This window comes from Trematomus bernacchii, unplaced genomic scaffold, assembly GCF_902827165.1.
Source record: "Trematomus bernacchii unplaced genomic scaffold, fTreBer1.1, whole genome shotgun sequence".
In the NCBI taxonomy this organism is placed as follows: domain Eukaryota; kingdom Metazoa; phylum Chordata; class Actinopteri; order Perciformes; family Nototheniidae; genus Trematomus; species Trematomus bernacchii.
In genome coordinates, this window is record NW_022988097.1 from 6,724,422 (window position 1) to 6,748,350 (window position 23,929).

General features: G+C 45.3%; 1 protein-coding gene across 2 annotated transcripts in view; it reads left to right on the forward strand.

The window, feature by feature from the left end:
• The first annotated feature begins 3,334 nt into the window (after positions 1–3,334).
• Positions 3,335–23,929, forward strand: part of ebf1a (EBF transcription factor 1a) — a 52,535-nt gene continuing 31,940 nt past the window's right edge. For both annotated transcript variants that reach the window (XM_034121335.1, XM_034121336.1), the window contains exons 1-6: positions 3,335–4,163; positions 4,993–5,149; positions 6,141–6,204; positions 6,915–6,970; positions 8,336–8,409; positions 10,021–10,089. In XM_034121335.1, coding sequence (XP_033977226.1) covers positions 4,030–4,163; positions 4,993–5,149; positions 6,141–6,204; positions 6,915–6,970; positions 8,336–8,409; positions 10,021–10,089 — 554 coding nt within the window. In that variant the 5' untranslated portion in view covers positions 3,335–4,029. The remainder of the gene's footprint in view (positions 4,164–4,992; positions 5,150–6,140; positions 6,205–6,914; positions 6,971–8,335; positions 8,410–10,020; positions 10,090–23,929) is intronic.

Below are 23,929 nucleotides of genomic sequence, written 5' to 3' on the forward strand. Positions count from 1 at the left end.
TGTTTTATTGTTTTAACGCAGCCATCAACCCAGCATATTAATAGTCAATGGATTCTCAGTCCTTTGTCGCCACCTGTGAAACATTTTGAACTCTCTTTGCTGAACTGATAGTTTTTTGGCTAAAATCGTTTCTGGAACATGAAACTGGGGAGCAGTCGGCAGCAGAGTTGCTAAAGCCATTTGACGTCATTTGTTTTGACCTTTAGGTATAAGGACAAAGAAAGCCTATGTTGTAGTCATTTTGAAATTAGACACATATCTGAACTTTCTAAAGCAAATGGAAAAGTTCACCTCTGTCTTCAACGGGTATTACATTGGTAACTTTTTCCCACAAAAACTGTACATTCCTTCCCATCATTCCCCTCAAAACAAAGACTTGTTTCCATTTAGAAAGAAAATCAAAGAAATTGAATTGGAGTCGGTAATCCCCTTCAGACAATAACAGATTTAGACTGAATCTACATGATTTATTCTAAAGGTTCATCCTCAGATGTTGCCTACAACATCAAATATAATACAACTTGAATACTCTTTTTCATAGACCTTGTCCACATGTATTGACCATGTTAGTTAATGGTTGCAGAGAAACTTGGACAGATGGCATTTATCTGCATTCCACTTACTATGCAAGTGCTACATTTGACAATAGTGATTTAACTTGGACACAACATATTTTATTTATAATCGTGCAATGTCATATTAAGGCCACTAGATGGAAACATTGCACCAAATACAGGGACTGAGGTTTCTGGCTGACAGGCCTTCAATTCACCTGAAGTGAAATATGAGAGGTCATCATGGGAAAGTGCCACAGATGTGTTGTACAGCCAGGGGAAATTAAACATATTTTATAGCAGTGTGATATTTATTACAAATACACACTTTTATCTTAGTTTGCCCCTGATTTATTCACAAATCTTAATATTTCATTCAGTTTAATAGCAGAAAAGTACTTCCTTGCATGCTTTAGAAACTATTTAACACACTGTTATGATAACGTCGTATGTTATGTAGGTATCAAGGAAATGACATTCTGCTTTTATCTTGTCGACATATTTAAACGGTTAGCATCTATATTTATCTTCTTTTATGTCGACTAGAGAGCATATTGTTAGACATAAGGCCCATTCTCATAAGCATATGCCTGCTTTTTACAACTAGTCATTTTTATGAGTCTTCAATTCAATCAGGCCATTATTATCATCAGCCCAACCTTTTGATTTACGAGAACATCTGGCGGTTAGAAGAGGCGCCTCTCCTTTCTGATCACTTGCTTAAAAATGTCTATTATAACGCAGGAAAATCTTAATCGCCATCCCATATGTGGACTCTTGAATGGAAGTCATATACATACACGCCTTAACATCGTTTACATGGCGTGCGCATTCCCGCCTGTGCGTAATGACCGGGAATATTTAGCAAACCTTCCAGTCTGGGTGCCATTGAGTTAGTAAATCACAGTATTAACATGCTGGATCATCGGGCCCCATCTGACATCTCTGTTTTTGGATACTGAGACGGTGATATTTGGGCTAACAGTATGTGTTGGTGCTCGGGGATATAAATATATGCCACCCCAGAGGCCTCAAGTGTTCGCGCTGGCCCGCATGCCGACCAAGGCAGACGGGATCATGGCGAGAAAGCCGGCCACAATCAGACAAATGTGCTGAAAGATGGCTCTGACCGTGTGTGTGCGCGTATAAGTGTGAGAGACATTTTATCTCACGTCGCTTTTTATTTATCACTATTTATTATATATTGTACTCACGTGGAGGGGTGCTCAGTGCTCACATTTCCCCTCCCACAGCAGGAGACATAAATAAACATCTATAGACAATAATGAGATGATTGCAGGGGAGTGGTGTCCAACCTTGACCGTGTATGGCATTTATCAGACTGCTGAGACTCTAATGTCCGAGTCTGTTGGCTGCATTCAAAACATGTCATATCATTGCTTAAAAAAAAAAGTTTCAGACTTTTAAAATTACAGAATGGTATTTATATTGCACAAATTTGCGCATTCTGTATTTTTTTACAGAATTTTTTCCTGAGGCAGCTTTACTAATCTGTGATCCAAACGACATACACGTGTCAAACTGATTTCAACAATTGCTGATAAAATCTTAATTTTCAAAGATGCACACCTGATAAAACAAACGGACTCTCTCCTTGGTCCATTTCATTACAATGAACCAAACAGGACTTATGAACAGATGGCCCCCAGACAATTCGATTTGACAATTTAGAAATGACTCTGTAATGATGGGGGAAACCAGAACGGATGGCAGCATGGGGAAGAAATGCTCTCATGCAACCTGGGTTCAACACTGTTTCATGAGCTCACCGTGCAGTTTCAGGGTCCATGCAAATGTTGTATTTCACCATTTTGTGTTAGTTTATTTGTTTTTGAGCCCTTACTTTCGAGTGTTTGCAAATTCTTTGGACAGCGGGACACATGCAGTTTAGCTGTAATCCTCATATTTATGTTGGATTCAGCATTTAGTCCCACAAGATTTATGTAATGCATCTAATCAAAGCTAATTTCAAACCATCGGGCTGTAACAGAAAAATGCTCGCAGAGACTGCCAAGCTTTTTGTGAGCTGAAACTTTTCTTAAGCTCATAATCTGCCAGAGCTGATACTCTGAATGAGCACTTGGACTGCTCAACGCGTTTGATTCCGATTTTACGAGAAAGTACATTTAAATGTCATTTTAAATGCTCAAATTAAGTCATTTGATCGTAACACTCATGCACAATGTGGAAAATTCCTAACTCGTTTGTTGCTGTTGAATTAATTTGACACAAGAAAGCAACATTAAATCTGCACAAAACACCGCAACTATGTTCAAATGTTTGTGTTCTGTTGGTGTTTTTGTCACATAATCATGAGACAAATATCCACTTTGTGTAATGCTCTTGTAAACATTTAATCGCATTCTGTTCCGTCTTTTTTTGCAGAGATACGGGCACTTTTCCATAGCAGATCGAGTGACAAACGCAGCCAGAAGAGGATGGATGTCAGCGCCGCCACCCCGGGGCTCCTCTCCGCTCTGCCCTTTAGTCGCAGTGGGCACACTGCGTGGATTAAACTAATGTACTCCCCTGAGCTGATGTTTGATATACGTTAATTGTCAATGCACAAGACAACATGAGCGCACACACACATACGGTCTGTGCACAGCTTCTGGCTAAGTGGCCGGGGCGGGACGCTGGGACGAGGCGGGGACAGCAGGCAGGCGGGCGGGCAGCGTGCTCGTCTGGGTTGGTGGACAGCTGATTGTCCGTGTTATTAACTGTGTTTGGGGGCGTCGCCGTTCGCTTTGTAGACCACGCCTCCCTCACCTACTAGTTCTCTCCTGTTTGGCATCCCAGAGATGGTCCAAAGTGATCCCTCAGGGAAGAATAGAGCGCAAAGCACCGGAGCAGGAGCTGACGAGGAGTGGAACAGACGCTGTTGCCCAGGACTGCTTCTTAATTGCGCGTAATCTCCCGTTTTCATTCATCTGAACAGAGGAGAAGTAAATAAAACGACGGAGCTTGGAAGCGTGTTTCATCTCCTTGGTTTTCCTTCACACCGTGGACTGTTTGCAAGGAAAAAAGTGACATTTTGCTTGTGTTTCTGTCAGCTGCACCTTGATCCGGGGGACTGCCGCCAACTCAGTGCAGCCTCTCATCCTGCGCTTCCCCTTTCATCGCTCTCAACGGTGTTCATCTTCACAGCTGCTGCTGCCGCTGCTGCTGCTTCCCCCTCTTTTTCTTGTGGAGTCGCTGACATGAGGTGCAGCTAACCCTGGATGCTGACAGCTCCCCTTTTCCTTCCACATGTCGCATCTTTTTGTTTACTTTGAGAAACACACGCGCAACTAAACGCCAAGTGAAATAGACCACGCCACTTTGCTCCTCTGACAGTGCGATCAAACAGACGCAAGAGGAGGGAAGGCAGGAAGAAGACAAAAAAGGAGGGAGCAAAGGACAGGAGGATAGAGAGAGTGAGAGAGAGATAGCGACGGTGTGAAGGTGCGTTTTGATGTTTGGCATCCACGAGAGCATCCAGAGGAGTGGGAGTAGTATGAAAGAAGAGCCCATGGTGGCCGGGATGAACGCGGTTCGGACATGGATGCAGGGCGCCGGAGTGCTGGACTCCAACACAGCCGCCCAGAGGTGAGCCTGAGGCGGCCTTGGCGCTGCGCTGCACCGGGGCGTGGAGACCGGGGAGCGCGTTCAGATCCGCGGTGTTAGAGACGGAGGGGCTGCATCACTCGGGGCAGCTCGCGTTCCCAGAGGACGTACAGTTGGATAACCACTGTTCCTGCTGGCTTTTATAAGTTTTCAGCTCTAAATATAAGATAATATAATAACTGCGTGTGCCTCAGAGTGGTTTAGCATATTTCTTGAGGAAAAGCACAGTTAGCTCCAGGCACTTTACGGCTTGTAGTTTAAATGAAAGGCTTGGATTCACTTTGGTGGGCTGTGAGAGTGATTTTCAGATGTTCACCTTACTTCGGTGGTGGTTAAGCTTTTCATTTTAGTAAGCAGAGGTTATTTTTTGCATATATTTCTACAGTTCAAATTCAGTGTTTTTTTCAACCAAAAAATCGAATTCCTTATTAAATTTAGAAATAAAATATCACACTTCTATTGACAGTAGTCCTCCTGCCACCAAAGCAATTTATTTGTCAAAATTATGTTTGAATAATACATTGTTATGTTTTAACTGTTTTAGGCCTGTAGCTCAAAACTTTTACTTAGTTGTTTAATGATTGTTGATTTAAACTTAAAATGGCCTTTCAGCGAATTAGAAAGATGTTTTAATTAAATTATGCCATATATGTAGCCTATTTAAGGTTTTTCTAATGGACAGTGACTGAAACATAGGTGATTGTAGATTATATATTCTAAAGCTAATCTCATTTATGTTGCAATTTAATTGAATTAAATAATTGTAACTGTCTCCGTGGTGGCTGCTGCTGGTTTGTGCTTGTGTCCGCAGCGGAGTGGGTCTGGCTCGGGCACACTTCGAGAAACAGCCGCCCTCCAATCTTCGCAAGTCCAACTTCTTCCACTTCGTCCTGGCTTTGTACGACAGACAGGGCCAGCCGGTGGAAATAGAGAGAACCACCTACATCGACTTTGTAGAGAAGGATAAGGTGAGTTTGCACATTTCATAAAAACCCAAAACAAATCACTACATGACAGTTTGTAATAAAATCTTTAAAATAAACTTGTAATGCGTGCATTTTAGCGGAGCATCGACTGATGCATGACACAGTATATTGGTTGTTAAGTCAAAGTGATAAATTACCAGACGTGTGTTAACAAAGTGGCCAGACGCACACAGCAGGGATCATGGGTCCTGGAGGCTTTTTAGATGTGGTTTCCTGAAAGATTTACACACTTCTGATTATCTTAGCTTTTCTTTATAAATACAGAACCTTCGAAGTTAATGTTGAACTAATTTACGTAAAGGTGTAAATCAAGTGAATGAACACTTTTGCCACTATTATTAATATGTCGTATGTCAGTTGAGCACAGCGGGTTGCTTTATTTCTGCAGGTGTTGTCAGACACAATATTTAATTTTCAAAAAAAAACATCAATATTCGGGTTTGATACGTCGATCAAGCGTAATATTGATCTGTTTGCAAGTAGCGTTAAATGGGAGTGTTTTACTTTAAATGCTTGTTTTATTCATCAGCTCTTGTATTGACTTGTTTATTAGATCCAAATGGCCTTTTACTGTGTGTTAGTATTAACACACATTAATATTATATACCATACACAATGTGATTTACTGAATATATAAATAATATTATTGTATCTTTAACCTTTGTGGTAATATTTTCAAACGATTTCCGTTTCTAATTTAGGTAAAAGTTGAAAAGAGTCCTATATATTAGTTATTTTTTCAAAAGGTCAGATTTTCGATACATTACGTTTTACGCTATATTTCATCAAAACATGTAAAGAAAAGTAGTTCAAGTTTAAAACTTTTTTTCTTTCTTTTGTCTGCGTGGATGACATATCGAAGTAATTTAAATGATATTACAGTTCGACAAACGTAGCTATGTTGTGGACGCGCAGTAGAGTCCCAGGAGGAGATGCCTGCTCTGACCGGCTCTGCTTGCTTTAATTTTCATAGGAAACGACGGGGGAAAAGACCAACAATGGGATCCATTATAGGCTTCAGCTCCTCTACAGTAACGGTGAGTTTAGCTTCCATCATTTTTTTTATTGAGCAATAACAAAAGCAGTGTGCGAATGATACGCCAAAGCAACGAGAGGAAACTCGGGAAACAAATGTCTTAAGAGGTCACATCGTGTTCTTTACATGTATTATTTTTTAATTAATCGTGAATGAGTAATGCTTTATGTTAAATGCTTTAAATGTTATTTACACATTATTTTAATTACCACAATATGATTCTTATATAATTATTATTTTTAGGTTTGCATTATTATAATTATAATTATGTTTTGCTTGGAGCTTCCTACATTAAATAGATCTTCTCCGGTCAGCAGTAAACAACCCAAGGCAGCATAATAAAATGTTTGCCATCTTACTTTTTAATGATTCTTTTTTTTTGTAGTCTTGTTGCCTCGATTGAATAATTAAATAATCTTGATTATAATTCATTCATCCCTGCTGTGCACATTTACAAAGTTCTACTACATTTTTTGCGATAAAATCAACAGAAATAAACATTTTTCAAGTCTCAAGCATGCAACAAATACAGAAAGTCATTACTAACAGTTTGGGCTCAATCGGTTTCCATAAGTGTCTCAGAGGAGACTTCAGATTGAATACAACTTGTGATCTGAAATATCCCCCAGAATGGGGAAAGCTTTGCCTCAGATGTTAAGTAAAGCCTGCCGGTCACATTTGAATCATTTCCCTCTCTCTGTGTCTCTGCAGGGATCAGGACTGAGCAGGACTTGTATGTTCGTCTCATCGACTCTATGACTAAACAGGTAAGAGGTCTGCATTAAACTACAGGTTTAAAGAGTGAACCCGTGCATCCGTTCGCTGGTTGTGTGGGTCTGAATGTTGCCCCTACCTCCAACCAACTGCCCCCCTCCTCCACCTCCTCCCCCCCCCCGCTGCATGCCTGTGTCTGAGACCCTCAACTTCAGCTCAGCACAGGCGGCTTGATAAACGACCTGTCTTACCTGTGGAATACATTTACAGGGGCCCAGAAAAGTAGAGGACATGTGTCCTCATACTCTACCTCTACAGCAGCCAGTTAGTGGGGATGGTGTGTGGATGTGTGTGTGTTTCTACAAGCACCAGGCGGTGTGTGTGTGTGTGTGTGTGTGTGTGTGTGTGTGTGTGTGTGTGTGTGTGTGTGTGTGTGTGTGTGTGTGTGTGTGTGTGTGTGTGTGTGTGTGTGTGTGTGTGTGTGTGTGTGTGATAGTGTGTGAATATTTCAGCGAGGTGCAGAAGCGGTTGTGTGTTAGTGTTTGAGAGAGACAGTGATGCATGCCAGCTCACTCTTTGAGGACCTTGACCCTCATTTCCTCAATGTGAAACAGAACAAACTATCCCAGAGTGTGTTATGGCCAATTCAATCACACAAAGAAATACAGAGCAGCACATGTGGGCTGGCTCACACTGAGGGAATTCTCCGTACCGATGACTTAGACACGCAGAAAATAAGCCCCTTCAACACTGTTTTGATATCAGGTCTTTTGTTTTGCCAATTCCGCCTCTAGTGCCATTAGGCTTGAAGAGAGTTTGCCTTAGAATGAAAGGAGTAGGAGGGGATGTTTTTTGTGCGTGTGTGTTTGTGCACGTGTGTTGGCATGTTTATCAGTGTATGTGTGTGTGTGTGCAGGGTGATCACAGCCCTGGAGAGCATGTTGAGTGGGGTTGGAGGGGTAACCAGACTAGATTTTTGGACGCTGTGCTGTATGGACCAGATGGTGCACTATACTCCAGTCTGGCAGTCCAACTGCTCACTGTACACAGCATATAAACATACGTGCACGGACTAACACATATGCAATCGCAGGAGTACGCACATGCACGACACAAACACACACACACACACACACACACACACACACACACACACACACACACTTTCTCTTTAACTGTCTCTGTCAGAACAGAGCGTTCCTGTTCAGGAGGACTGGATTCCCACGACACACACATTTGCCAGATAGGCAAAACTACTCCCAGATGAAAGAGACACACTTTTTCTCTTTTTTGAATTTGCCCCTGCATCATGGCTCCCTTTTTTCTTTTTTTTTTACACATGCCAATTAAAAAAAATCTCAATCACGGTTATTTTGAATCTTCTGTGATTTCTTTTTTTTTTCTTCTCCATCCTTCAGGCGATTATCTATGAGGGCCAGGATAAAAACCCAGAGATGTGTCGGGTTTTGTTGACCCACGAGATCATGTGCAGGTAAGACAAGACACACCCAGGTATAGCTGTCATTTATTGGTCCAATTGACACTTTGTACCCGATCAACATACACATGTATACTTATTTCACATCGGATGTGTCTCTGTCGGTATAAAGTGGTGGCAAATACATGAGGAGCACTGCTCAATTACAATCAAATTCTAATAATTTTCCTCAAAGTGGGTTGGGAAGATGGGCCCTGGCCTATTTCTGTTGGGATGTGTGTGTGTGTGTGTGTGTGTATGTGTGTGTGTGTGTGTGTGTGTGTGTGTGTGGTGTGTGTGTGTGTGTGTGTGTGTGTGTGTGTGTGTGTGTGTGTGTGTGTGTGTGTGTGTGTGTGTGTGTGTGTGTGTGTGTGTGTGTGTGTGTGTGTGTGTGTGTGTGTGTGTGTGTGGTGTGTGCATCCCTCTCATGTTCAGCTAATTAGGACAAGGAAAAGCTCATTACTCAAACCCATCCTCCTTAGTCTGTGTAATACATGCATTTTGCTGTGTCCTGACACTGAGCTATGTGCAGAGGGGGACAGGCTCGGATTACACATAAAATACAGACACTTGCACAGTCAAATATACAGAAGCAAGCGTAGCGATTTTGCAGGCCTGTGCGTGCATTTACAATCAATAAAAGCATCACAAAGTTTGTGGTTGCCCCCATACAAACCAGCCGTTTAGAAATACATGTAGAGTTACATGTAGAGAATATAGCCAGTGGCAAAGTGTAGCCACTTCCTGGTTATCACACAAGGCCATTTAGACCACTTGTTTTCATACGCTGCAGGAAACGGTCGAGATCAGAAATCTGATCTGGCTCTCCAAACCTCCTGTCCTGAGGGACGCAAGAAAGTAGGGGGGAGGGTCAATCTGTCTCCCCCCTTTCACTCCCTCTCTTTTGTGTCTTTCTCCATCCCCTCCCACACACACACATGTACAGTAGAAGCACACATGGAGTCAGACACAGGTACAGACAGAGAAGAAAAGGTAGACGCTGTGATACTTTTTGGGGGATATAGGGGGGCTGACGGCACACAACAACACTGTTATATTGTGCTGCAGTCAAACGATTCAGAAAGGACTCGTCACATCAGTATGCAACCCCCTTCTACCCAGCATGCACTACTCCCCAGGTCCAGTGGGACCACTCTGTGACCCACTTCTGAGAGAGAGAGAAAAGCGCGAGAGAGAGAGAGAGGCGGGATAGAGGGAGGGGACGAGCACTGAGGAAAAATAGAGAACATAAGATGTCTGGTTGTGTGATGTCTGACAGAAATGGAGCTAACCTGAGCCCTGGAGGCTAATTCAAGTTTGTATCCAGCCCCATTCAAGCTCTCTGCTTTAGCTCTCCTCCTCAAAACTTCTCCGAAAAATCACCCCGCTGATCTCACCTACTGTAGCGCTAGAGCCCCGGTCTTACCTCGGGAAGCCCGGCAGAAATCCAATTCACATTGTTTCTTAAAACTCTGCCAAAGTCCCACGCCCTTTTACTCCTCTTTCTCTTTCCTGCACCCTCATCTGACTTCCTCTCCCTCTCTGTGATGTACCTTATCGTTATTTCTCTGTGTTACATCTCAGTGACTAACTCCCCTTTGTCTTTACTTCCCCCCCTCCCCACAGTCGATGCTGCGATAAGAAGAGTTGTGGCAACAGGAACGAGACCCCATCAGACCCTGTCATCATCGACAGGTAAGAAAACTTTGCCCTTTGACCTCAGCCGATGTGATGTGGCGCTGTCATCGCAGAGACAAGTGTAGCACATCAGCTGCCTGTGGCTCAGAATAGGAGCTGTGCAGAATACACTGGCAGCAAATGTGGCAGAAACAACCCATGCATATAAAAAACCACGACAAATGTTCATATAAGTGGAGTGAACCAATGGAAGCATTTGATTTGTCTGAGGAAAAAAAAGGAACCTGCACGTCTAATAAGACAGGCCGCAGGCCGTTTAAAATTACAGAAACCTTAATCGTCTGTGTGCACAAAATGTGTGAAACAGCAGTAAATAATATGCCGTGTGTGTGTGTGTGTGTGTGTGTGTGTGTGTGTGTGTGTGTGTGTGTGTGTGTGTGTGTGTGTGTGTGTGTGTGTGTGTGTGTGTGTGTGTGTGTGTGTGTGTGTGTGTGTGTGTGTGTGGTAGAAGCAATCACAGAGCAGTTGAGCTCTGCTTCAAGTGTGGTCAAACAGTGTTTGTGTGGTTGGGCTGATGACTTAGCTGATGAGCAGTTAGGGTTACAGCTACAGCCTGGCGGTTGTGTGTGTGTGTTTCTGTGTATAAATCTGGAGTGTTTTACACTGAAGCGCTTTTGACACTGGCAGACTCCTGCACGCACACACACACACACACACACACACACACACACACACACACACACACACACACACACACACACACACACACACACACACACACACACACACACACACACACACACACACACACACACACTTTTCTTCAAGTGCACACCTTTCTCCTGCCGTCATAAACCACCTCTGAATGATGCAGCAGCTCTCCTGATTTACTGTCAGTTGAAAAAAACGGTGTGTAGATTTACAGTCGGGCCTGTGCTGTGTGCACGCGTGTGAATAATGCGGACCTACAGTGTGAGGGAAATTATTTGTTTATACTTGAGCAGTAGTTGCAGCGTGCAGAAGTATCTCCTTTTCAGTTTGTTTTCAACCTATCCAAACAAATGCATGGTCATGTAGTGCATTGTAGGTCATTTAGGTGTTATGTCTGATTTGAATTTGTCACATTTGAGTGTATTTGTGTTAGTGTTAATGAAGCAGTGACCTGTGCTATCTGATGAACACAGCTGTCCTGTGCTCGCTGCTGCTCTGTCAAAAGCCACTCTTTACCTGAGTGTGTGTGTGTGTGTGTGTATGTGTGCGAGTTTGTGTGTGCGCCACCCTTGTTCCGCTCCAGTGAAGCGGAAGGCCTCACCTCAGCGCTCCCTGAGACAGCTGCACCCCGCCACGTGGCCTCACACAACACGCCTGCCCATCACTCCATATTTTTGATTTTTTTGTTTGCCATGTGTGCGTACTTGTTGAATTTCTCATCTGTCACCCATCCTGGCTTCGGCGTACGGTTAAACTTTCCCTTTCAGTTTGCCGCAGTTTGAGCAGAGGCACCTTGGTGAAACAGGCTGATCTCTGCTCTGAACAGCTTTCCCGCACTGAGCATGTGTTGTGGTCGCTCGCTGGCGGTATTCCCTCGACGCCCAATGGCTCAGGTGTGAGGGCAGCATTAACGAACAACAAATTAGAACAGGGGGAGGGAAAACAACAGCAATATCTCTGTTTTCCTCTCCAGCTCTTTCTCTCTTCTCTTTCTGGACAGGAAAATAGGTCAGGTGAGAGAAGAGCGAACAGAGGGGTTGGCTCGCTTTAAAGGGGGGGACTGAAGGGGAATAAGGAGAGGAGGGTTTATATGTTTGCTCATTTAGTACCAATATATTCTTGGCAGTTGTAATAATCAGGGATTCATAAACAAACAAATAACTGTGAGGGTGAAACTGACTCAATTACCACGAGTTCCCCTCCTTCAAATTCATAAAGAAATACCATCAACAGCCCCTCTCCACCCTTGAAGTTATTTAGTTCGTTAAATAAGGGCTCGTTAGCCCTCTGCTGTTTTGCAGAGATGATTAGATTTTACAGCCCTAATTAGCTGGGCTAGCTCTAACTCTTCTGGAAGAGTAATGGGTCTGATTGCCTAATTAGCTCTCTCTCGTTAAGACGGGAGAAACAGGCCACTGCAGCAAAACCGCAGGAATGAGGAAAAATAAAGTCAGCTAATGAGAAACTTATTTGATTGTTAGGAGAACAAATCTGGTACAGTGAGGATCGGCAGCGCTCTGGGTGCTGCACTCTCTCACCGGGAGAATCTCCCTCACCCGTCCCTTCACCTCACCTCCTGTTGCAAAGAGAATTTGTTTGGGGTTTAGAGCGTCTACAAGGACCAATGCCATGCAGATTTTAATTATGAAGCATATTTGTTTAAGCTGATAGCAAAAAGCACTTTAACATTTCTTAGATTTTTACTCAACTTGAAAAAAAAACTTCCCCACAATCTGTCCTGTTTTCAGGATGTTTATAGTTTATATCATGGTAGCAGCAACGTGTATTTTAATTTGTAGCGTTGTCATCCCTTTGAGTGTCTCTTTAAGTCCATCTCATTTGAATGAGTCAGTCCTGAAGATAGAGACAAGTCCTGCTATAATGTATGCTCTTAACCTTTGAGGTGGGGGGTTCCTGGTAATTCAGAGAGACCTTGGCATGATGTGTTGTGTCTGTGCTTGACACTGGGCAGGCAGCAGCTGAAAGGTGAGAAGCTCATGTGCGCCTCTCTATATCTTCCCCGGGGAAACATGTGTGGTCCACTTTAGCCTCTTACAGAGGCAGGATAATATGAGGGGAGCCCCCACCTCCACTCCCACCTCTCTCCATCACTCCTGGTTAGTGTGGGGTTAATCATATGCAGTCACTGCTAGTCAAACTATCATGTGCCTGGATGGGCCTCAAATCACAAGCACATTTCCCTCTCACCTTTGCTTTTCCTCCACATAGCTTTTCTTGAATACACACAGATCTGTTTTTTTTTATTTACTTGCTGCATCCTGATAATTTAGGACAAATCTGACTCGCTTTGGGGGTATGACTGTCCCTCCGGCCCCATGTGTCCTCTCACGCCTCCTCCCACCTGTGTCCCGTGGCCCTTTCCTGCCCGGCCAGCTCCCCCAGGCCTGCCGCAGGGTGTCCCCCACCCAGGCAGGGAGAGCCTCTCTGGAGGGGGGAGAGAAACTCTCTGTGACCAGAGATAAGGATCCACTGGATGGCCCTGCATTTCCCATTGTGTGGGGGAGGGGGGGGGGTCAAGTTTACATGCACAGACAATGTTATTTCAGGTTTATAGCTGTTTTTGAGTGTGTTTTCAAACACACACTCCTGCAGCCTGCCGTTGATGTGGCCCATTTCCTTGCATGCGTGTCTGTGCTTGTGTATCCGCATCAATGTTGGTTATTTCCCCAGGAGTGTGTGTGTGTTGATAGAGGCCATTTCCTGGCGAGTGTGTGTGTGTCTTGAGTGAAGAATGTCGGGCAGGAAGTGCTCCTCCCGGGGAGGATGATGTCATGGCCGACAGTTTCCTGTTCTGCGAGCTGGTGGAACGGAGCGGCTCTGCTTCACGGTGGGTAGTTAGTGCTTGTGGAGCAGGTTCTGGTTCATCTCCGCCCTCCGCAGCCCGACACCTGCTCTGGCTCTACACCAGATAACCCGACACATCTGGAAGTCAACTTTTCAGTGTTGTGAGGATTGCATTTTCCAGGCCGATGCCTCTTGCCGCGCTGCTTGTTTGTCACTCTGCCTCTGTAGTGGGGAACCCCCTCATTGTTTTGGTTGTTATGTTTGGATGCACTTCCTGGGGTGAGAGGTCATGTGTTGCCTTGGCTGGGCTAACGTGCTCTAGTGAATAATGTATGTCATTGACTTTATGTCAGCCCTGCCAGCCCCCCAAGCCGAGCCCACCCATGTTTAATTCATCCATCTCATTTGTGTGTGTGTGTGTTGCCTGCGATGTGTGTGCGTGTGTGTCATTTAGAGGCCCAGTCTGCACCTGTCCAGCCATTAGCCCCCTTCTCATTTGCATTTGATGCTAATGTGGTTTACTGGCAGCGCCTTCCGTCCCCTCAGCTTAGTTTCACTTTCATATCCATGACTCTGTTAGTCAGAAGGTGAAAACACACTTACAGTGCAGCTATCCCACATTCTTGTCAGTGAATCTGCCGATGTGTATGACGTCTGTTGAGCTCTTTATTAATTATTGGTGCCGTCCCATTTCCTGGACCTCTTTTTTTGTATTATACAGGGTAGTCATTCTTTTCCCCCTCTTGTCCGCTTGTTTCTCATAGCTGCTTTTCTATTGTGTCTTTGACCACCTATCACTAGCTGTACATTTCCCTTCAAGACAAAGAGAAGCTGGAGTCATGACACCCCGAGGCTGACAGCATCTCTCTTCAGTGTTTCTCTTTAGGGGAGGAGAGATCTTTTTATTTTAGGCTTTTTTTTTTCTTCTCATATGTTTCTTTTGTTCATTTTTGGCTGGTGGTGGTGGTGGGGGGGGGCAGCTGCATTACACTTTATGGGAGGCTTTGAAAAGGACTGGCCCTGAGCTGGTTGTGGTGTTTGAGCAGGGCTCAGGGGCAAAGAGGCAGAGTTGCTGGCTCATCGATATGCAGGCAGAACTCCCCTCCCTCAGGTGTTGGCCGCCTCACAAATCTGCCCCACACACACACGCACGCACACACGTGCACGCACACATGCACACACACACACATACGCACACATGCACACACATGGACACAGATGCAGCTCTCACCCTCAAATAAACTCATACACAAATACATATTCAGGCGCATGCGCACTAATAAGAATCCACAGGCGGGCACAAATATAACACACACACACATTGACCTGCAGCTCTCTGCATCTGTTTGGTTGTGTTCTGTTTTTCCCTGCAGTAGTCTTCCCCCCCCCCCCCCCTAGGGGTTGGAGGAAAGCGCAGCCCCAGGGGACGGACGGCTGCGCTGATTGACAGCTGGGAGTTTTGAGGTCGAGGAGCCTTTAAAACAGCGCTGCCTCCTTCTCTCTCATCCAGACCTTCAGCACTCTCACCCCCAACAACTGGCTCACTTTCATTTTGCCAGCACCCCACGAAAATAAAAATAATTAACACATCATTCCCAGAGTAAACATGGGTTTGTTTCCATGATATGAAATATCAAATTAGCACAAGCTGTTTTTGTTTTGTGGTGAGGAAACAACGAGGGTAAACACTGGAAGTAAGTGTTTTAATGCTAAGGTGCGTGTGTGTATTTATGTTTTTAATTCTTTCCCCAATAAACCAAACCGAGCCACTATCATACTTTATAGGCAGTTAGGCTAATGCTCCCCAGCTGAATGCAAGTAACAAAAAGTTTATTAGGGCATATAAAATGTAATTTACAAATGTCAAAACTGAGAAAAGTTCTGGGCCTCATTGCTGTAAATAGCCCTATTGTGGCTCTATTTTCTCTGCAAAATGCTTTGTCATTACTGCTTGACATTCCCTGCTTGACCTGACTGCTCAGCTTGGCCGTTCCCACTGCCTTTGTGTCAGTGTTTGTTCTGCCCCAGAATGAAGGGGTTCGGCCGGCCAGATCTGACCCAAATGAGTAGCGTCCTACTTCTCTGAGAGCTATTTAAGACATTTCTGGTGTTGGAAATTGCAGGCCGGAGAGATAGAGATAGAAGGGGAGTGAAACAGAAAGAAGATATATTTACTATGTGTAAGGTCTCATGCATGACGTGGGAAATGTGTGTGTGGCTCCGCCAGTGAGGGAAGGGTAACGTTTTCCAGGATTTAGTCCGTGACTCGCCCTAGAAGATGCGCTCAATTTGCTTTTCAAATGAGGCGTGAAGAGCGCGAGCATGTGCCTCTCGGTGTGACGCTATACGTTTTGACGTGCACGCTTATGTGTGTGTGCGGCAGGGGCAACGCTTTGTTTTCTCAGCGCTCTGATGTGTGTGGACAGTCGAGCGCACGGCCCACTAAGTGCTCTCTCACAGGCAATGTGTTACATGGCTGCCTGTGCTGCTGCTCGTAATTGAATAGACACAGCAGCTCCTCTCAGCGAAGGATCCCAGGCCCTCCGCTCCCATCAGGCTGAGTATAGCCTCCCAGCCCTTCACTGATGATTCATTGTTTACTGATTATTTCTGCTAAGCGAGAACGCAGACTCTACGCCCTCATGCCAGCTCCACATGCCCCCCAACCTGGCGTCTGACTTCCCATCGGCCAGTTTCCATCCCAGCGCCTCTTTTGGCGCCTTACCTCAGCTCTGTAGCCCAGGATGTAAGTCCAGGTGTCCAGGATGAGTGCTGGTGACCCGCTGTGCCCGAGCAAGATGTATAGTCTGTTGATTGTTTTCCATCAATCTGTCCAGGAAGAATGGATCGCTGGCCAGGCGCTGTGAGCGGCGCTCTCAGTTTCACACGCCACAATGGAAGGAAAACCTGCACGGCATGGGGGAGACAGGGAGGGAGAGATATGGAGTGTGATAGTGGTGGTGAGACTCTGCAACATAGCAGTGATCCTTTTCATGTCCTCTGATCATTTAATGAGATATTTCTGCAGGATGACTTTAATTCTTTTTCAGAAAACATAAAAAATACTTCGACATCTATCATGGCTATTTAGTACCCATATCTTTATTTTCAAGTTTAACCATCTGCTTATATATGAGTTTTGTGACATTGAGCTTGACTAATATGAGCTTTAATGTTCGGAGACAAAAAGAAATCTTAAAGGAAGTATCTCTGGCGTAATTAAACGTAAAGCAGCCACGTCAACATGCAGACAATTATGGTCAACAGCATGGTTCGATCAAAGGGATGATATATTCTTACATTTGTAATATATTCTTTTTACTTTGCATTAATCATGAACAAATGAGACCCAAGCACATGTCACTGTTTCACTTCAAAAAGCCGAGCCGAATTTAAAGGCCTTTGTTTGTGTTTATGTAACTGATGAGGGGAGACAAAGTAAGGCGTAGGCAAATCGACTGAGACACTTTGTTGTTTTACACCGCCTCACCCCCTTTGTGTGTGCGCGGCTCACGTTGTTTGTTTGTTTACGGAGTGGCTTGACCTCGCTGGGAGGAATGTTCACTCGTTTCCTTTACTTGTGCGTCTCCTAATGTGTTTGTCTCTCTGATTTTCACCATCCACGTGTACCTTTTCCTTTATCTCTCTTTCTCTCTCTACCTGGCCCTCTGTCTGTCGTTGGTTCCTCCCACTCAGAACTCCAGATTTAACTCTGAAGGTTTTTCTGGTTAATCACACTTGGAATCCTCCTGCGTTTGAACGCTCTTGCTCGGCAGCGTGTTCTTCCTCGATCTCTGCGTGCGGCGCCGGAGAGTCACGCTAATTATCCCAGTTATTGGCTTCTCCGACGCAGACGCTGTGATTTACATGAGGTGACATTCAGTTCAAACGTGCAGACCTTCGCAACCTTTTTCTGGAAAACAATTAACAGCGCCTCTTTCTCTTCTGCCTCCCTCCCTTACCCCTCGTTTTCTCTCTCTACACCACTCCCTCTCTCTCTTCCTCTAGCTATTGTCTTCACACAAACAGGGAAGATTTATTGCCAAAAGAGTGAGGGGTTTGCAGAAAGGTAAAAGCTGTTGGTGTATTGTCTTTAGCAAGTGATTACTTGCTTGTTAATTGACAGAGTAAATCTGTGTAGACTGTAGCCTTAAATCAAAAAACCTAGTCCATACAAGTCCTCTCTTTCTGCCACTGACCCTAGACAATTAAAAAACCCACTATAACACACTTGTAGTGGTGGACATGTAACCCACACACACATGTTCAAACACAAAGGCAAACTTACAAGCGTGCCGTTAATGAAGCGTGTCTCTCTTCTGTCATGACGCCCGTGTTAGCATGACAAGATGTTTACACACACAATCACGGCCGCTCTCTGATGTGGGCCAAGATGAAAGGGAGATGAGAGGAGAGGAGGAAGAGGAGGCAGAGACGTAGCGGTATGGACTGCTTTTCAGTGTTTGACAGGAGGACAGTTGTAACAGTACCCCACTGTGAGAGCCAAGAGAGACACATAGAGAGATACGTCCTCGACATACAGGGAGGAACATATACCTGGAGGAAATAGTTCTGAAAAGGAAAGAGGTTTTTTTTGTTCTTTTTTTTTCTTCATTCTTGAATGAGGCGTAAAACAATTAGATCCACCCGTTTCCCCTTGTCCCGCAGTGTGGATTACAAATGAGCAAACCTGGCATTTATCACATCACTACAAACATTTATTAAAGCCGGTTCCCCTCTAAAGCTGCAGAGATAACAGTGGGTAATTGCAGAGACTGGCTCTATTAGTTAAGTATGCCTAATGTCACTGCCTCAGAGCATTAATGGACGCCGTAGTATTATGTTCCTGCGCTCATTACCACCCCACTCCCCTTCAAACAGATACACACATATTCACACACCCTCTCCCCCTCCATTGACCCTGCAGCAGGAGTCTGTGCCACTCTAATGAGAAATGGAAAACACTACTCCGCAAGCTCCAAGACACACACACACGCATACGGACACACACACACATGCTCGGCGGGAGCCATTACAAGGGGACAGAGGGGTACAACAGTATAATCACACACGCCCAGGGAAACAATTGTGCCGTTATCAGAGTGATCACATTATAAAAGTTTAATAAACACCAAACGGCCTAATGGTGAATTAGCCTGCATCTGCCCTGTGTTGTGCCAGGCTATAATTAGTGATTTAACAGAGACAAACAAATGTTTTTAGTCACAGATGTTCAGTCAACCCATTTTCTGGTGAATTATTCGGCTTGTCCAGAATCAAAAGAAAACACACAGCCGGTGTTGATTTGTGAGGGTTTTTTTGTTTATTCCGCAAACTTGACTCCAAGACACCAAAAAGTCACACAAAACACACAGTCACTGAGAGAAGAGTTTGGCTCGAGCCCCAGTCTGGTTTTCTAAGTGCCACTTGAGATGTGTATGGAGAGAGGCGGACGGGTGCTTGAGATTGTTGAGGAGGAGGAGAGAGGGAAGGAGGGAGGCGGGTGGGACAGAAGAAAAGAAACAGGAAGAGATTGAATGGCGTGGAATAAGTCAGTCAAGAGGAGGGGGGGGCAGGACGTCTATCCCCATTCTCTCCTGGGCAAAATGAGCAGTTGTGTGTCTATTTTGATACGTTTGTGTGTGTGTGCATTTCTGTGTGGTCAAATCGATGACAATCTATAATTTACAATCACAAGGACCTATCACTTTTTATAGGGCCTCCATCCCCGCTCATCAATATTACATCAGGACCCAGACTCTCAGTGTGAGGGAGCAGGAGGGCGAGAGTACGGCTGGGGAGAGAGAATATGGCTTTGGTCCAGTGTGTGTGTGTGTGTGTGTGTTTGGGGGGGAAGCAGAGTGGGAGGATGAGGGCATCTGCTGAGGTTGTATAAAACATCGCTTCCAGCATACACAAATGTGCAAGCGCATACCCACCTTGCATGTGTGTCTTTGCGCGTCTGCATCTGTCCGACTGCTTTTGTGTGTGTATGTATGTGTGTGTGTGTTTGTATGTGTGTGTGTGTTTGTGCGCGGGTGCTCGCCAGCTGAGTGACAGTTTAGTATTGATCTGCGGGAGGCCCTGGTGTCATTAGACCCAGTATGGACCAGCAGGCACACATGGAGGTCAGGGCACTGTGTGTGTGTGTGTGTGTGTGTGTGTGTGTGTGTGTGTGTGTGTGTGTGTGTGTGTGTGTGTGTGTGTGTGTGTGTGTGTGTGTGTGTGTGTGTGTGTGTGTGTGTGTGTGTGTGTGTGTGTGTGTGTGTGTTGAGGAGTGGGGGACCAAGTGTTCAGTAGTGACAGGCTCAAGCCTCTGAAAGAAAATCAATCGTGTCATAAGAGGAAGGTTTCCTCCAGCCTCCTTCTCCCTCTCTCACTCCCCCCCCCCCCTCCGCCGCCTCCTCCTCTCATCCTTTCTCCTTTTTTCTCCCCTTTTAATTTCTCTCCTCTGAGACAACGTCTACAGACCCTCCATTCACACTTTCACCACTCCCTTCTTCTCTGTCTTTCTCTGTCTTTTTGAGCATCTCTGCCAAAAACACACACACTCACACAGGAGACAGCTCTCCTGGGTCAGGATGGGTTTGTGTGATGTGTGATGTGTGGATCAATTCAAGGGGTTATCCTGGCAAAAAGGAGCCATTAGTGACAGAACTGATCCTGGATCAGCCCTCATTAACTAAAAGGGCAGCAGGGCTGTTTGTCCAGATAAAAGAAATGACCCCAAACCAGGGCAATTAACTCAGAGGGCAGAGACTAGTTGAATTGATGGCATGCCTTGTTTTGTTTAATATAAGTTTGATTGGAAAAGAAGCTGATTAGACTCTGTTTTATTGTGAATTTAAGCTTGTCCCTCAGTTATTTATTATTAAGGATGAGTGCGCACACACACACTCTGGCACACTGACGCACACACACAGGGCAAGCCTCCACCTGTTCTCCTCTCCCGCCTGAGGGGACTAGTATGGTAGATAACAGTTTGAGTGGGCCTGCTGCAAAACACTAATCAGACCTAACACTGCCTAATTAGCACAGAGTCCGCTGATTGGCTTACAGCAATAATTAACACAGGTGAGAATAATTAGCTCCCCATAGACCTGTTTGTGTGTGTGTGTGTGTGGATGTGTGTGTGGAGGATGTTATTATGCAGTCTTGGTCCCTAGTGAGGCTGAGGAGGCAGAGAGGAAAATCAAACTCATTACTGAAACCAGGCCAACCTGTGTTAGGTGCTCTGCTTTCCCACACCCAGAGAATTAGCCACAGAGAGATCTACCTCCCGTATCTCCCTCTTTCTCTCTATCCCAGTGTGTGTGTGTGTGTGTGTGTGTGTGTGTGTGTGTGTGTGTGTGTGTGTGTGTGTGTGTGTGTGTGTGTGTGTGTGTGTGTGTGTGTGTGTGTGTACTTTCTCTCTTGTCTTACTCTCTCTCTCCATCCATTTCCCTTCACCCCCCATCCCCTTTGCAGTTGACTGAAGGTGCGTTTGATGAATCTCACCGCTAGGTGAACCGTCTAAGATAAGATGAAACACAGACACGGGGCATCTTTGTATCATATTCTGTCACTCAGGTGGTCTGCTTCTCTCTTTTATCCCCCGCCCAGCCCTCTTTCAATACCTCTTCAGAGAAGTAAGAACAGCATAGGGGGGTGGGAAATGTTGGCAAGGCCTGTCTCCATATAAAAAGCTCGAGCCTATAGCCTCTCCATAAAATGGTATACTGTACACTCCATGAACTACTACTTACCGCATGGCTGTATATAGAGGATACTGAATCATGATTCGCTAACGCCTCATGTTGCCTCTCCAAGAGAGAGAAAGAAGGAGATAATGAGAGAGAATAACAGACAAAGAAAGGAAAAGGGGGACAGTGTTTTGCTGGGAATCATGCAGTCGTTCAGCAGTATGTAAGCAGCATGGTGTCCTCCATCTCACTCTCCCTGCTTATTTTTGCCAAAGTGCTGCTTCTTTGATCAAGCCAACATCACAGAGAAGAAGACGGGCACCCAGACATTGAGAGGGGGTTAATATTGGAACACAATTGACGGCTTGTCACTTTTAGCTCCGAGGCACCAACATCGACATAGTTAGTTAGGTGCTTGAGAGGGAGGTAGAGGGGGGTAACACACCCACACACACACCTCCGAGAGCTTTTTCTGTGCTAAATAAATAACAAGCAACGATGTAAATTTGTGTTTTCCTGAAGTGTGTGGCTGCCTCTGGGATGTATTTTTCATGTCAAGACATTTTAGAGTGGTTTAGGAGTGCAACGTGTTCGGATAATGAATTTAACCCTGCAAACACACAGTTGTGCTCTCATACATACACACGAGGAAGGAAGTAGAATTTGCACCTGACCACAGGTGCATTGCAGCTTTAATGCAAGGCACATTCAAGGCTGACTCCCGCCCCCACCTCCCTCTCCGCGCTATTGTTCTAAACTCACCCGGGCCCAGGGAGGTGCCAGGGGTGACACCAGCCTATAACCGCACACCAGCAGACACACGGTGGGAGAGGAAAGCTCATTGTTGGCTGACTGATCTCCAGCCTCGCGCTGACAAGCCCCCTCATGTTCGCTAGATTTGTTTTTGTTGTGTTCGCTCCCGGTAAACACTTGCCTCTCAAAACAGGCAGCTCCTACCTCTGTCAACACAACACTCACTCGCACTGTACTCCCCGTCACACGGAGCTGTACACACACTGCAGAGATGTATGTACGAGCTAAATGGATGTACTCAAAAGGCTGCTTAAATGCATATAAGGGCTGTTAAAGCGGTGTTTATGGGATCCATTTGCATAGTGTTCACTGCACTCTCTGCCTCCTGTCTCCTGCCCATACACACACATTCACGAGCTACACTTTTCCCCCTCGAATACCCTCAACATTTCCTGACTAAAGGAACAAAATGAAAGAAGGTTGATTGAGGCAAAACAAGGAAGGTTGTTGTTTTTTTCATATTTCCTGTTTCAATAATTAATATGCATGAGTTTTATGGCCGCTTAAGATGCGATCAATTATTCATTAACAGCATGTTAATTGCATCCACAGTCGTGAATATTTAACCAAACACTAAATCAATGGGGTCGAATGAGCAGCAATATGGACATTTTATAAGCTTTGCCAAAATTGGGTTAGGCTTTAATGAAAGCAGCAGATTGGAAAGGGACAAATGCGGAGAAAGAGCTCCACGACAGGATGGAAGCTGATGTTTAGAAAGCAGACGATATGAATAAATGCAAGGTTGTTGACTCGCAGTAGTATAGGCAGTGACTCCTTGCCTTTTCTTCTGCTTTGTCTCTTTTATTCTCATCTCCTCCTTTTTTAAATGGAGAGGATGTAATCTCTTCATCTCTGCCAACTGTAGCCAGCCTTTTTCGCTCTCAAAGCCTCCAGACTCCTTTGTCCTGGTTGTTGTGTGTGTGTGTGTGTGTGTGTGTGTGTGTGTGTGTGTGTGTGTGTGTGTGTGTGTGTGTGTGTGTGTGTGTGTGTGTGTGTGTGTGTGTGTGTCACACAGCGGTGTCTGGACGTTGACATTTCTCTGCTTGGATAACCATCGCGCCCTCTGTCCCTCTGTCCCTCCAGCCATGACGCAGGGTAATGTCACCTGTCAGTCTCAAACTCCTACTTACAACCACTGTCCCCCTCAACTCCCCCACCCCACCCACATGGAGCAGCACCAGTCCGACACCCCCCGCACCCCGACCCTAACTGGACCTCACCTGGGAGACAAAGCCTTCACCACCTCCCCATTCCTTTTGTCTTCCTCTCCAGTACCTCATATGACTCCATATCCTCATGCTCTTTCTCTGCCTTATATCCAAATGGCAGCCCGCCCCTTCTTCCCCCATACATTTGCCCCCAGGACTCCACAATATGGAATGGGAAGACGGCACATGTAGTGAATGGGAAAGTCAGGGGTGGGAAGTTGACTTTTTGTCTGGACCCCAGTGCGTTCTGCGCCTGTTTTCAATTACTCTCCCGGCACAGGCGGGGTGGAGGTTTATGCGTTATATGGGAATGTAATTGACTATAACTGCCCTCTTAACATTAACCAGGTGTACTAGCTGAGTGTGTGAGATTAGGCCTCGGGACTTGGCCGTTAGGGTGTGTGTGTACCGTCTATGTGTGTGTTGTTGTTGATGTATTTATACCCTGCTCCTGTGAGGTGCTGCCCATTAGCACTGCGTTTAAATCTGACATTTTTTCCTGCTTGTTTCTCTGTGCGTTTGTGTGTATGTGTGTGCACACTCCGACTACTTGTCCCTTTGTGTAAGTTTCATCATTTATCTGCCTCTATGTGCATATAAGATTGAGAGGGAAAGTAAAAAACAAAAAAAAGAGCCTGCTTCAAGGGGGGGGGGGGGGGGGGCTGACTTTACAAG